The sequence below is a fragment of the Poeciliopsis prolifica genome, unplaced genomic scaffold (assembly GCF_027474105.1).
Source record: "Poeciliopsis prolifica strain line A6 unplaced genomic scaffold, Auburn_PproV2 SCAFFOLD023, whole genome shotgun sequence".
In the NCBI taxonomy this organism is placed as follows: Eukaryota; Metazoa; Chordata; class Actinopteri; order Cyprinodontiformes; family Poeciliidae; genus Poeciliopsis; species Poeciliopsis prolifica.
The window spans coordinates 4,528,569-4,542,755 of NW_026562398.1; the positions used below are offsets into that span (position 1 = coordinate 4,528,569).

Genomic DNA, 14,187 nt, shown 5'->3' on the forward strand with positions numbered 1-14,187 from the left:
TGACGGTGGGAGGGTTGAAGTTATTTTGAGTGGGGGAGGGCAGTGAGGAAGAGGAAAATCTGAAAGCACTAAGCGTTCGGGAGACGAGAGATGGAGTTTTTCTACAACCACTGAAACTAAACTCACACAGCGTCTGAAACTTGTTCTTACAGTTAGAACGTTTTGAGAGGTTACAACTATAAATTTTGATGAGATTTTATGTTGTAGAACAATACAGAATAGTGCCTAATTGTTAACTAGAAGGAAAAATGAATAAAAAAATGGATAAATAAGAATCTGAAAAACATGGAGTGTATTCAACCCATTTGAGCTGAACAGTTGGTCAAACCAATTTTCATTGCAGCTGCAGATTTTTTTTTTTTACCAGTTTTCTACATTAAAGTTGCAGTATGTAATGTTTATAAAAAATATGTTATTTATGTATTTGTTAAAACCGTTACCATGTCATGACAGTATGAAATGAGAGAAAATCTGTGAAAAGATCGATCTATTCCACCTCTTCCCTGTGCTGATATTCCCATCAGAAGAAATGCACCAAAAACAACCAATCAGAGCCAGGAGGCAGGACTGACCGCTGTCAATCAACCTCACAAAAAACTATTTATTATTACAGAAAATCCGTTTATCCACCATCGTCCTTGGCTATGCTAACTAGTCTTAGCATTCTTGACTATGACTATGCTAGTTGCAGCTTAGCAGAGAGCAAGCGGAAGAGGGAAAAGGAGATGAGCAGTGCCAAACGGAATGGTGATTGACAGCGCTAAGGCCTTCCTCCTGTTTGTGATTAATTAGCACTTGGAGAAGGCAGAGGAACTCAGTTTTTTTATGCATTATCTGTCTCTTTTCATATTGTGAAAACATGGTAACAAATATTTAAAAAATATGTTTCTTATAAAAGTTACATACTTCAGCTTTAGCAGACAGAAATGTTTTGTTATTCACCTTTTCAAAATTGGAACAGCACATTTCAAGTCCTGCCAAAGATTCTCTGCTAAACTTTGACTGGACCAATCTAATGATGACACTCAGCCACCTAACAGGTTTTCTTCATTTTCCTGTCCCTGTTGAAGAAAAGTTTTTCCACTGCTTGATCCTGACACCACCAAGTTTCACCTTTTGGACATTATTTAGGTTGTCACCTTTCTGTCACATGTACTGTCTTGGCATTCCACAATGTATTCTGGCTAAACAATTCACATTTGGTTTCGTCTTATCAGAGCACCTTTTCCCCATGTTTGCTCTGTCTCCTGCATGAATCGAGGCAAACTGCAAACAGAACCTCTTATGGCTTTCATTCAACAATGCTCTTCTTCTTTCTTCTTTTATAAAAGCCAGATTTGTGAAGCTCCACGGTCACCATGGGCTTCTTGGCTGCTTCTCGTTTTAAGGCTTTCCTCATCTGTCCTGTGAGTTAAGGCAGCCGACTGTGTCTTGGCAGGTTTGGAGTCGTTCCACACTCTGTCCATCCTCATATGAAAGATTGAACAGTTCTGTGTGAGATGTTCAAAGCTTGCGATGTTGGTTTATAACCTAAATCTGCTTTAAATCTCCCTGGAGTTTTATCTTTTTTATCTTTGTTCTTCAGGATGCTGATTGTTCACTAATGTTCTCTAATAAATCTTCAAGGCTCTCAAGGCAATCTTGAATTCTTTAATAAAATGATTGATGTTATTTAATGTGTAAGCAGTTTATGCCCCTACCCCCACAAATAAATTGTATAACTTCGGGTGCATTCAGACCAGCCCTGCTCAGTCTGCTTTAATTAACTGTAGTTTGTTTGCCTAGTAAGTCTGGCTCATTGGGGAAGATCTAAAAAGAAAAGAAAAGAAGAGAAGAAAAGCAAACTCTGGTTCACCTACTAACCTTAGTTTCTGTTCGGTTAAAGTGAACTCTGGTGCAGTTTGAGTCCATACGTCAATGCCAAGTGGACCAGAGACTGCTCCAAAAGCAGGAAGTGAACTATAGCGCAGGGCATTCTGCTTTAATACAACCAAAACAAACCTAGCGCTAACGTGTCCAGCTCTAATGTGTCCAGCGCTAACGTGTCCAGAGCAAACGTGTCCAGCGCTAACGTGTCCAGCGCTAACGGGAGAAATGATTTGTGGTCTTTCGCCAAAGACAAAAGAGAAATCCTACAAGTGCTAAAATCTGACGCTATCCTATTTTTTTCTCCATTTTATAAAGAATTAAGTTGCACTCGTCTTCTTCAAAAGTTTTCATGTCGATTTCTTCAGTGGTTCTTGGTGTAGCGCCACCACAGGTTGGGGGGGGGAACAGGTGAAATGGTTTCAGTGTTAAAGTGAATCATACCAGATGAGATTGCAACAAATTTGAATTTGAAAATCAGATGTGAAAACATTCTTAAAGCTCCCAATTTTTATGACATTCATACTGATGATGAGTGTATGTAATCTTCTGACTGAAAACGTATTTAAATTTTCTTTTTCTGATTGAATAAGTGGTTACCATAAGCGACACGTCACCATTGTGAGTTCGCCTGTCCAGACCGGGCTGTGCGCCTCTGTTTGGCCAACAGACATTATAAAAGAGCGTCGGACAGGCGGCTATTTGCATCACTTATCCAGTGCAGTCCTTTCTCTCTCACTCTGTCGCTTTACCTCTTCACCTTCCTGCCTTTTGTCAGCAGCAGCCCTTTGTGACCCTGCTGCCTTCTCTGTTGTGTTAGCTTTAATGAACAGAATAGAAACGGATCCATTCAGGAGTTTGATGCCTCCGAGCATCTCGGTTCCCTCACTTCAGTCAGCGGTGAAGCCGTCGAGCTGTTGAAACAGATCTTTATTTTCTAATTAAATTAAACTTTCTTTTATGAACTCGAGTTCTTTTGTGCTCCTCGAAGTGTAGGGGTCTGAATGACGCGTTTTATGATCAGCGTGGGGATTCCCTAAAGGTTAATAATGATGTTCAGACAGGAATAATCCTCCCTTTGTTAATGAAGTTCATGGCAGGTTGACTGTGGATCAAGGTGGCGTTAGTTGCTCATGTTTTCCTCGTCTGCCCTCAGTCACTGTCTGCTTCATATTCTTGTTTGTTGCATTGTTTCAGACATCCCCCCACGTACGCCGTGACTCACTCTGCTGTGGGAGTTCTGTCGTCTCTCAGCTGTGTTTTCTGTCTCCCCAAAACCCATGGTTTTGCTTTCGCAGCCGCCCTTCATCCATTTTGATTCTGCTTTCTTAAAGTCTACTAGCTTAGCTCGCCGGTGATCTGCTGCTCGACGCTTTTTGCAGTGATTGCGCAACAACGCGCAAAAACTTGAAGACAGAAACAACCGCCTGAGGTGACTGACGAAAACTCTCTCCTTTTGAATACTTGCCGTTTAGCATCCATTATATGAACATTCAATACTTTAGGATTACTCCTCACACATTTTGAAAAGCTTTTGGGTAAAATTATAGAATGCATTTGCAAATTTTCTTTTATTGCAGCACTGGAGGGATTTTGGAGCTTTCTTGCCTTCGTTTTGTTCAAACTTTAAAACAATAATCTCCCATTGCACATTCTTGATTGTCAAAACTTTAACATAGCAGATATTGGATTGTTAAAGTTTCTCAATGTAAAAGAACTGAAGATAAGTTGGTGCCAAATGATAATAGCTATTAGGGATCTTTAGGGACCATTTTACGACAAATAAGAAATTACAGAACATTAACATACAAATGAAGCAACATGATTTAATGTCTGTGAAGAGTTTAAATCTAATCTCTGAAAACACTGGAAGCTTTTAGTCATCCTCTTCACTTGTGGCAAGATAAACTGGGCTCCTTGTCGAGCCTTTCTTCTTGTAGTTGGAAACTTTTTAAGTGTTGCTTTGACTCTATTGGCCAGCTAAGGTGAGTAGAAGTTTTTCTCTTTATTTCCTGTCATAAACCATCAAACAAATGTTTATATCACCCAAAGATTGCCTTACTAAACAAAAAAAAAAACTGTTTTCAAATGATGATTTTATTTATTAAGGGGAAAAGATGCCCCCCAAAAATTATGACCAGGTATGAGAAGGCACCTGAGAAATCATGACTTGGTATTTTTTCTCTTCCTGCCAGTCAGTCAAAAAACACTTTGCATGCACAGCATGGACAATATAAAGTGCTTTGCATAAGATAAAAAAGGCGGCAATATATAATAAAATAAAACAGATCAGACCTGAAGCCCAAACTCAATGAACTTATGTAGCAGAAATTATCTAAGCACACAAGAAAATCCACATCCTAATCGCTTAAAACTTAACGTTTTGAAGTGGCCTAGTCAAAGTCAAGAATATGTGGCTGAAATAAAACAACTCTTGGACCAGAATGATGTAAAAGACTCATTGAAAATAATATACTATCATTGAAAAATCTTTATAGCACAACCAGTTATTAGGTTTAGGAATCTATTACTTTTTCACATATTAATAAATAAAATAGAAAGCAGTTGTTTGTGTTTACCTCGATTGTCTTTGTGTATTTATGAGAAAGCAAAAAATGTGTTTACAGCACTGTATGCTTAGAAGAATAAAATTTGATGTTAAAACAACAGTTGAAAGCTAAAATGTAAAATAAATGGTTTTAATTCGTGGTGAGGAAAGTAAAAACTGCTTCATACCCTCACTTCGGCATAAACCATGTTCATAAAGTTACTTGGATCAGAAAAACAGAAAATAAATAGAAATATGCTTTTATAATTATACATTGACTCTCAATTGAGTGTAATTTTCATCAAAAAATAACAAAATATAAGTTATGGATAGGTTAGGAAACATGAGTTTTTTGGGGCAAATCTGCAAAAAAAAAAGTTATTTTGGATCATTTGGAGTATGAAATTTATGACTCAGTTATTTTAATTTGATAAATTCTTCAGATTGAACCTTTGACCTGCAGATTGTGAGCTTTAGCTGGACTCCCAGGGTCACTGTTGGGTATGGATCTTTTAGCTTTACAAGTGGTGATGACACTTCGGTGTTGATCCAGTGATTCTTCTGACGCACTCGACCGGTGACCTGGAAAACACACAGGTCACAGCGGAGGTCGGGACCCCGAGGGTCAAGATCAGGGTTGAGAGTCAGGTCAGAGTTCATGGTTCACAGTTCAGAGCTATTAAATACGCTCTAACTTTTTACAGGCTGGGAGCTGCGCTGTTGTCTTTCCTTACCATTAAAATCCTCACTTCTGCAACAGACTCTCTGAACACCTGAAAATAACCAAAAGTGTTAAAAGCAAGTTTACTGCTTACATTTTTAATTTAGCATTTAAACATCATTGAGGCTTTTTGTTATTGGCCAGATTTCCAAAATGTTTTGACCTCATGTTGAGTTTTTATGTTGAATTTATAACAATAATAATTTTCAGTACGTTTTCTTTGGATCATTTTATTTGAACTATTTCATTTGGTTCCTGTGATTATTTATTTGTGGGTTTTTTGTGCACATTGACCTTTTTTTGACATGTTTTGAGTGTTTTGGGTGGGAGGGTCTCTTTTTAATCCTGGAAAACATTTTGTTTTGCACAACATTGTATGAAAAGTGCCTTACAAATAAGTTTAAATGATTCAAGTCTAAAAGCAGCTCTGATTAAGACCTTTAGCATTCTTGCTCTGCTTGATGCCTTTATTGAATCTCAACAATGTGATTAAACCTCCAAGCTCGCAGAAGAAGTCAATCTTATCCATTTAAGTGGCTCTTGTGTCTCTCTTCTTTTTGCACTTAATTCCCACCAAGACCTTTTCCCCTTTCATTTCTTTTTTTACACCTCTGATGTCCTGCTGGGTGTGCTTCTTAGCATTTATACCTCAAAAGACTCTCCTGTTTTCCTTATGTCGTCAATGGATCTCAAAAAGAAAGAGATATGTTCTGAAAAGCAGCAGGTTTATATGCAGGATTGCACTCAGACAGAGCCAGTTTATGCAGAAGTTTGTTCAGCTCCATCAGAAAGCAACACCACACCCAAACAGGGACCCGTTTGGATTTTCTGTGACATAAATTTTCCATGCTGATGCTGGAAAGTTCCTGAGGACATGGACAGGGGGTTTCTGAAGTCATTCAGCCATCTGAGGAAAACTTGGCACATAGTAAAGTTTCCTTAACTCTTCTGTTGCGCTTATCCCAGCATGGCACCACATATGTGGAGGGGTGTAAAATCAGCCAGAGGATTTTAGTTTCACATGCATTTTGGATTCTTTGGTTTATTGCTGGTCCAAACAAGCAACTCCAACTTGGAATCGCTAAAGTATTCACATCTCTTGAAATTATTTGCATTTTCTCACACTAAAACCTCAACCTTTTATGGATTTTATGTGATAGACCAAAACAAAGTGGGAGGAAAATGATGCATGCATTTCACATTTACATATAAACATCAATCTTCCTAGTTTGGTTTATTGGAGAATAAACTATGAGGGGCCGTTCAGGACAAATCTATGTTTTGTCTCTAACACACCACTAAAGACTCATACAAACACACAAAATACTAAAATTGCACATATACACTACTAAAATATCACACACATACAAATTTTCTCTCACACGCATGCATAAGACTTAGATTGCACATATACGCTAATAAAATATTGCACGCACATGCATTTTTTTCTCTCACACACACAAGATTAAAATTGCACATATGCACTACTAAAATATCACACACGCAAAGCATACAGACACTATTCTGAATGATAGATTGAAAATATATGTGTGTGTGGGTGTGGGTGTGTGTGTGTGTGTGTGTGTGTGTGTGTGTGTGTGTGTGTGTGTGTGTGTGTGTGGGGGTGTGTGAACTAACACTAGGCTGAATGAATGAATGAATGAATGAGCCCTAAGTGAACCTCCAAGCGCTTTAGGTGGGAGCAGTAGAGAATGGCTGACCGAAATTGGCGCTCATAAATTGGATCAACCTTGAGCTAAACACTGCTTACACCGTGGAGCGCCAATATGAAACTTGAAGATAACTTCACTGTAGAATCTTCTGATCAGCTATGCAATTCTTTCTCCATTTGTACTTAAGAATTGTTTAACTGTTGCAAACCCACAATATAAGCTTGTTTTACCGCTTGAAAAGTATCTTTTCCTGTGTAAAAAACCAAAAATAAATATCCAGCAGGTTTTTGTTTTTTTTGTCGTTTCAAAATGCCAAGCTACAGTACAAACGCTTCTGATTTTTAAAGAATAATAATAGAAACATACACTTTATTGTAAATTACTTTAACAGCTGGTATACAGATGGAAACGAGTATTTTATTACCTTTTCTCCAAATTATGCCCCGCCTCCTCTGTGACAACTCTCACATGTACAAAACATTAGTCTTTCATAAATACATATATTCATTCATTCATAAATACATATATTCATTCATTCATTCATTCTTTCTTTCTTTCTTTCTTTCTTCTTTCTTCCTTCTTTCTTCTTTTTCTTTTTTCTTTCTTTCTTTCTTTCTTTCTTTCTTTCTTTTCTTTCTTTTTCTTTCTTTCTTCTTTCTTTCTTCTTTCTTTCTTTCTTTCTTTCTTTTTCTTTCTTTCTTTCTTTCTTCCTTTCTTTCTTTCTTTCTTTCTTTCTTTCTTTCTTTCTTTCTTTCTTTCAGCCTAGTGTTAGTTCACTCACACTCTTTCAACCAGTAATTCAGAATAGTATGTCTGTAAGCTTTGTGTGTGATATTTTAGTAGTGTATATGTGCAATTTTAATAATAAACATAATAAACAGCATTACAAAGACCAAAACAAAAACACACAAACAGAAAAAAAATCACAGATCAGGGAGAAAGCTGTGGAGAAGTTTTCAAGCAGAGTTAAGTTGTGAAAGCCTGTAAGCAGAAGATTTCCCCTCAGTGGTTCCTGGAAATCCCCCACAGTTTTTACACCTGCCTGAGCAGCATCATGCTGTGGGAATGTTTTTGTATATTTGTTGTTTTGGTCAGAGTTGATGAGGAACTGGCCTGTGCCAAATAAGCCGGTCACAATAAAAAATTTTACTGGATGAAAAATTGTTCCATAAATTATTATGATAAAGGATAATATTGTAGTTTTAAGATAATCTTTTAGTGATATATTGATATTGGCATAATAGTACAAGTTTTCCCTCTCGGTCACTGATAAGCATAACTTTTTGTATTTAAATATCCAACATAAACAACAACTTGAAATAAAAACTGCACACAACTGAAACCATAAATAAAATGGATTATGTCTTCTCTGGAAACAAAATTGACATTCAAAAAAATATTAATCATCAGAATTGAAATGATCGAGCTCGATTAAAATTTATCATTCGATTAATTGATAAATTGCTAATTGCAATAGATTTAACAATGCATAAAATTGCAAGAAATAATGGGCAAAAATATCAGTTCCTGTATGTAGCTTCATACTTTTTATTTTATTACTTTTATAAATTGTGAATAAATTGTGGAGTACTTCTTACTTTAGACCAACATTTAGTTTTCTACTTTTAAGACCAGAGAAACTCCTTTTAGTTTACTCAGCAACCGAGAGAAAGAATCAAACGGGGAGAACCAACATTCAACTTTATACTTCACTTACCAAGAACAAACATAAGATTCAGAGAATTATCTACTACTTATTTTTTTTAAACATGTGGAACCATTATTTAGTTTTGTACTTTTATTTATTTTTTTTTTTGCTGCTATTCTTACCTTTTTATCTTTATTTTGGTTTTGTTGTTTTGTTTGTATTTCCTTCTAATTCAGAGCACTTTGAACTACATTGTTGCTATTTACATAAGATTATCTCACCTTACCTCATCACTTGAAGACATTGAATGCAATTAATAATTTTTTAGACTTTTATTTGGTCTCCTACATAATATTCCAATGAAATACTTTATCATTGGTGGTTGTAGCGCAAGAAGAAATTGAAAATGAACCTGATCAACCATCTCATATTTAAAGGCTCTATCCTCCCTTTCTTTTTACATTTATCTGTATTTGATCATTATTTCCCATTAGACCCAAACCTAGCCTAAAACATGCATTAAATAAAGTTGAGAGAATCAAGCCGCGTGACTTCCTTTTACCTCTCCATCCTATCCGCCCACTCGATTTTTAAAATACCATCTTCATGGCCGTTCCTATTTTCCTCTTGCTGCCCTCGATTCTGCCATCACCCTCTCCTGTTTCCCCTCTGTGCTCATCTCACCCCCCCACAGCGCTGCTGCATTGTACCAAGCGCAGCCCCCGCTGCACCCTCTGCCACCAGGCCCCAATGCCTGTAGCGTGTAATTGACTTTCTCCCCGTGCTGGAATAAGCGGGCGGCCCGCGCCAGGCTGGAGGTGACCCATTTCCCTGGGGCATTCAGCAGCCTCCTAATCAACCATTCTCTGGGGCAGCCTCATTCACTCTGCAATTAGAGCGGCTCCCCCTTTGAGAACTCCATCAATAGGCAAGCGGGCAGGCGGGCTTGATCGGTGCAGGAGCAAAGGCAGAGTTTTTACTCCAGCACTTTGAGTTCTCAATCCTCCCGACTTTGCGCCTCCTCCCTTTGCTTCTTGCCTTCGCGAGCGCTGGTTTTGTCTAATGAAGAGCAGCAGAGGGAGAGGCAGGTAGACAGGAAGCAAACCAGGGGTTTAGACAAGAGGCGATGTAGGCAGGTAGACAAAGACAGACAGCCTGATGGGAGGGAATGATTAAAGCAGAAATCTGAAAGAAACTTGTAGAGGAAGGGATGAGGCAACACTTTTGAGAGTGCACAAGTATTCGTTTTTGTCACCATGCTTGAAAATTCTGCGTTTTTTTATTCAAGAACATGCATATATGCATGGAAGAAGGATGCAAACAATTAATCGATTCACTTGCAATACTTTTGTGTGGTAACACAAACTAAACAAATTCCCAATGTTCCCTCTGTGGCTACTGTGTTTATATTTTATGAAGATGTCTATGTTTAATTTTCTATTTATTCAGACACAAAATAATGCTTTATTTTAATTCAGCGTACTATGATAAATCCAGTCCTCTTCAATGGCAGTCGACCATCTTATTAGTTAATCTTTAGTTGATTGATGAGATCTATTCACAAATTGATAACTTGCATCCCCAATGCCTAATGTCTGTGAGTTTGTCCCAGAGAGAAAGGTGTGTTTAGGGCCTTGATGCCAACGAAGACAAACTCAATTACATAGCTTCTTGGGCTCCTCGGATCTCCCATGAAGGAGTCAGAGACGATGCTGCGTGATGATTAAATAACGGCCTAGCATCTCTCCCCTGTTGCTGGCCTGATTTGCCATGCGGCAGAGGCAGTCCTCTGGTCACAGGATAACCATGTAATCAATGGAATGAAAAAGCTGCGCTGGCTGTGAAGGTTAAGAAGGGTACTGATGCGTTCAGCGCTCTCTGCACCACACACGTGCATCTAAAACACACTCCAGACGCTCCGCATGCTCCACACCTCCCTCCTCCTCCTTTCACCTGCTTCCCGTCCCTCCCCTCTTTCTTTGGCATGCCTTTATCTCTCTCTCTGATTATCCCTCTGGTTTTTTCTCTCTCCCCCTATGCTTCTGTTTTCCTGTCTTTCCTCCCTCCTACCTTTCCCCAGTGTCGGCTGCTGTCGCCGTGGCGAAGCCAGTGACCAATCAGCAGTCACTTTCTCACTCTGGCTTCTCCCTCCCTCGCTGATATCTTCCACTCCTTCCCTCTCCTCTTTTTTTTTTTTTTCATGCCATCTGCGTCTCTTCCCCACAACCTTTATCAGCTCACTTCCTGGAGACGAAGTGTGATGCATTATGGGAGAGAGACGCCTGTCTGATGGGGTTAGTTGTGCTTATCATCAGAGACACTGCTAATCCGGTGTGTGTGTGTGTGTGGACTGAACTGATGAACTTATGAATGCACGGGTCCTCACACACCAAACATAGCCTCACGTTCTCCACTCAGCAGCAGCAGCATGAGGAGGAGGAGGAGGAGGATGCTGACGAGACATGTTTATGTTCGTCCGTCGCTGCCAGGAGAATATGATTTGCATGATATAAGCATATTTCCCCCTTCTGTTTTTGCTGCTGCTGCTTCACAATCGTGACTCTTTCTACATGACAACCGTCTTTCTTCCCTTCACAATTAGCAGAGTAACGCCAGCTAAAAAGGCTACAAGTGACCTTATAATCCCAGACTCTTCTGTAATTTTGTGTTGATTGCTGCTTTGTCCTCCCCTCAGGTGCTGATATGTGCACACGATGAGCGGACTGGGGGACAACTCCATGGAGCCTCTGAGCTCGGAAAACCGCAAACGCAAACTGTCCACTTGCGACACGCCGGGTCTGGGGTGAGTTCACGGCGTCGGCACACGAGGAGGGGAGAACTGAAAGAAAGTGGGCTAGTGGGTCAGTCAGTGGTTGCTGGAGCCTGGACCCAGATGTGAACAGAGTGAAGTCTGCTGCGATGGGGAGAAAACTCAACCAATGGGAAGACTCCAAGCTTTAAACTGAGAAAATGTGGCTGCATTGAAAGATTTCTGATTGTTTTTAAAGTGAGATGTTTCCAAAACACAAGATTTCACTTTTTTTTCCTTAATCAGTATTTTTTTTCTTTTATTAGCCATACCACACACTATTTCTTATTTATAGATTACTTAACTATATAAAATATACATCATATTGTATAAAAAAAAAACCAGGGATCACCGACATTATATCTATTTCTTTTTTTATTGAGCCAGAACAATTGAGGGATTGTTGTTTGATTTCTTCAAATTCAAATTTTTGTTTTTTATCATTTTTTCTTTTACAAACATAAAAAATAACACATGACTTTGTTTCTTTTTGTGTATCTTCTCTGTCCTCTCAAACCTCCAGTCGGTCATGGAAGATACAGAGTCTGGTTCTGGTTCTGCTGGAGGTTTCTTCCTGTTAAAGGGAAGTTTTGCCTCTTCATTGTCACTACATGCATGCTTGGTATGATGAATTGATATAGTCAACGACACAATGCAGCTCGTCCAGAAGGAATAAATGCTGCAAGTCAGTGCCTTAATACAATCTTTTTTAAGATAAAAACTTTTTAACAACTTTGAATTAGTAGCTTTCTGTTCTGCTTTATAACTAAGATCAGTTGTGTTACGTAACAAAGAACCACAAGAAAACATTTGTTGTGAATTGGCACTAAATAGGTAAACTGAATTGAAACGAACTGCCTTTCTATTGGGATAATGTCATGACACTCTAATTTTAGTTTCCTCAGACACAGGTGAGATGTCTTCAAAAATGAATGGCTTTATCCAGAGTTGCAAGCTGTAATCTGGTTTATTTACTGCTTTTTGAGGAATGACTTCTTCGTCTCTGAACGGCCTTTCAGTCCGTGTTGGTACAGGACTTATCTCCTGTAGATAAAGACACAAAACCTCAGCCAGTTTTCTTTTTCTTCTTTGGGGTTGACATGCACATTTTGAAGCAAGAAGAAGTGATCTCTGAAACACAGAGCCCCTCTCCTCGTGTTTATACTTGGATATTATTGTTTTAACAGATGGGAATTGGCTTCTGCAGGCATCTGGAATTTCAACCTGGAGGTGACCCAGATTCGTGGAGATCCACAATCGTCTTCCCTTTTTTCTGATTTCATTTGATTTTTTTTCCATGATGAGACAAAAAAAAAAGAAGCGTGTTTCAGGTGTCGCCTTAAAAACCTTCCCACAGGTGTTAAGTTGTTAGCTTAACAACATTTAAATGAACATTAACTTAAATGTTGTTATATGAGCCATCAGAAGCATAACGTTTATAATAACTTTGGCTCAAATAATGACAATATGATGTCACTGGGAGGGGAACATTATTTATACTTGGCATTAAATCCTAGAAATTCCTTTCACCTATAAAATGATCTACAATTCTGATTTGCTTTTGTTCAGATTATTCTGCAAAAAGCCATGCAGATTTAATGGTGTCCTTTATTTTCATTTCCTTCTTTCAAGATGTTTACCTGTGTTGTTCACACATCATGCCTCAAAAACAGAACAGAAACCTAAAGTTGCTAAAGAAGAAGCTGGTTAACACTAACCTCTTCTCTTTTTGTGGATGCTATAAAAATGGATTTAATCATATTGACGCCATCTCCCATCTATAACTTAAAGCTTTTTTTTTTCAAACCTGGATAGATTTACTGACTTTTGCATTCTGCTCTACTTGGAAGCAATCAGCTAATGCTTTCCGAGTTGTGAGGTGCACTGAAAATTATAGAAAAATGTAGCAATGGTTTAGTTTGGCTCCAATCTCTGTAACTTGTCTCCTGCAGGTGTGAGAGGAAGCGTCGGGAGCAGGAGAGCAAGTACATCGAGGAGCTGGCCGAGCTGATCTCGGCCAACCTCAGCGACATCGACAGCTTCAACGTCAAACCGGACAAATGTGCCATCCTCAAAGAGACGGTGCGCCAGATCCGCCAGATCAAGGAGCAAGGTGAGCGGACGTCCAGGTCTGGAATCATAAAGGCCGCGCAAATACACATTCCTCTGAGCACAGGTGCAAGGACAAATCAGTCATTCATCTCCCACAAATTTCACAGCTTTTACTGTTTTGGGTGGCATTTGTGTGCGTTTATGATCATGAACAGCTGTGTGCGGGCCTCACCAGAGTCTGCCTAATTGGACACATGGCTCTCCGTTCTTCAGACCGGCCAGGTAATCAGGTCTGCTCCAGTTGCTGTTCTCTCAGCTTCTGATCTGGTATGTTTCTGCTGTTTCCTGTAGCAGCCTCATGGAAAAGATGCCGGCTGCATCGTTTGAACAGATCAACAACATACTCACCTCTTTTCACATTATAACCACAAAGTTCAACGTATTTTGTTTCAGGTTTATGTGACCAGAAAAACAGTGGAAAGAAAATTAAACAATTAATTGTCAGCTAATTTAGTAGTCCATTAATCATTAATTAAAGAAAAAACTATAAAAATATATAAATGTTGTATTAAGTTAAAAACATCTTTGTCTGTAAATATGCTTTAGGTAAAATTTCACAAGTTGTATAATTTTAACTTCACTTGGTTCAGTTTATAAAATGCTTTTTGCATTTTAGGCAATAAAATGCTTAAATTCTTATTCAAAACATTTGATTTATTATTTATTTGCATGTTTTAATATACTTCTAATATTATATATCAAAGAAATACCTCTGTGGTTAAATGACAGATTTACAGATTGTGCAATATTCTTATCCAATTAATCATCAGAATAATTGAGGGATTAATTGAGAACTAATCATGAGTTGCA

At 38.5% G+C, this 14,187-nt stretch overlaps 1 protein-coding gene across 3 annotated transcripts in view; it reads left to right on the top strand.

Annotated features, from left to right (window-relative positions):
- The window catches only part of LOC129370279 (nuclear receptor coactivator 3-like), a 70,935-nt gene that overhangs the window by 34,943 nt on the left and 21,805 nt on the right, over positions 1-14,187 (top strand). For all 3 annotated transcript variants that reach the window (XM_055046143.1, XM_055046146.1, XM_055046145.1), the window contains exons 3-4: positions 11,152-11,259; positions 13,218-13,378. In XM_055046143.1, coding sequence (XP_054902118.1) covers positions 11,171-11,259; positions 13,218-13,378 — 250 coding nt within the window. In that variant the 5' untranslated portion in view covers positions 11,152-11,170. The remainder of the gene's footprint in view (positions 1-11,151; positions 11,260-13,217; positions 13,379-14,187) is intronic.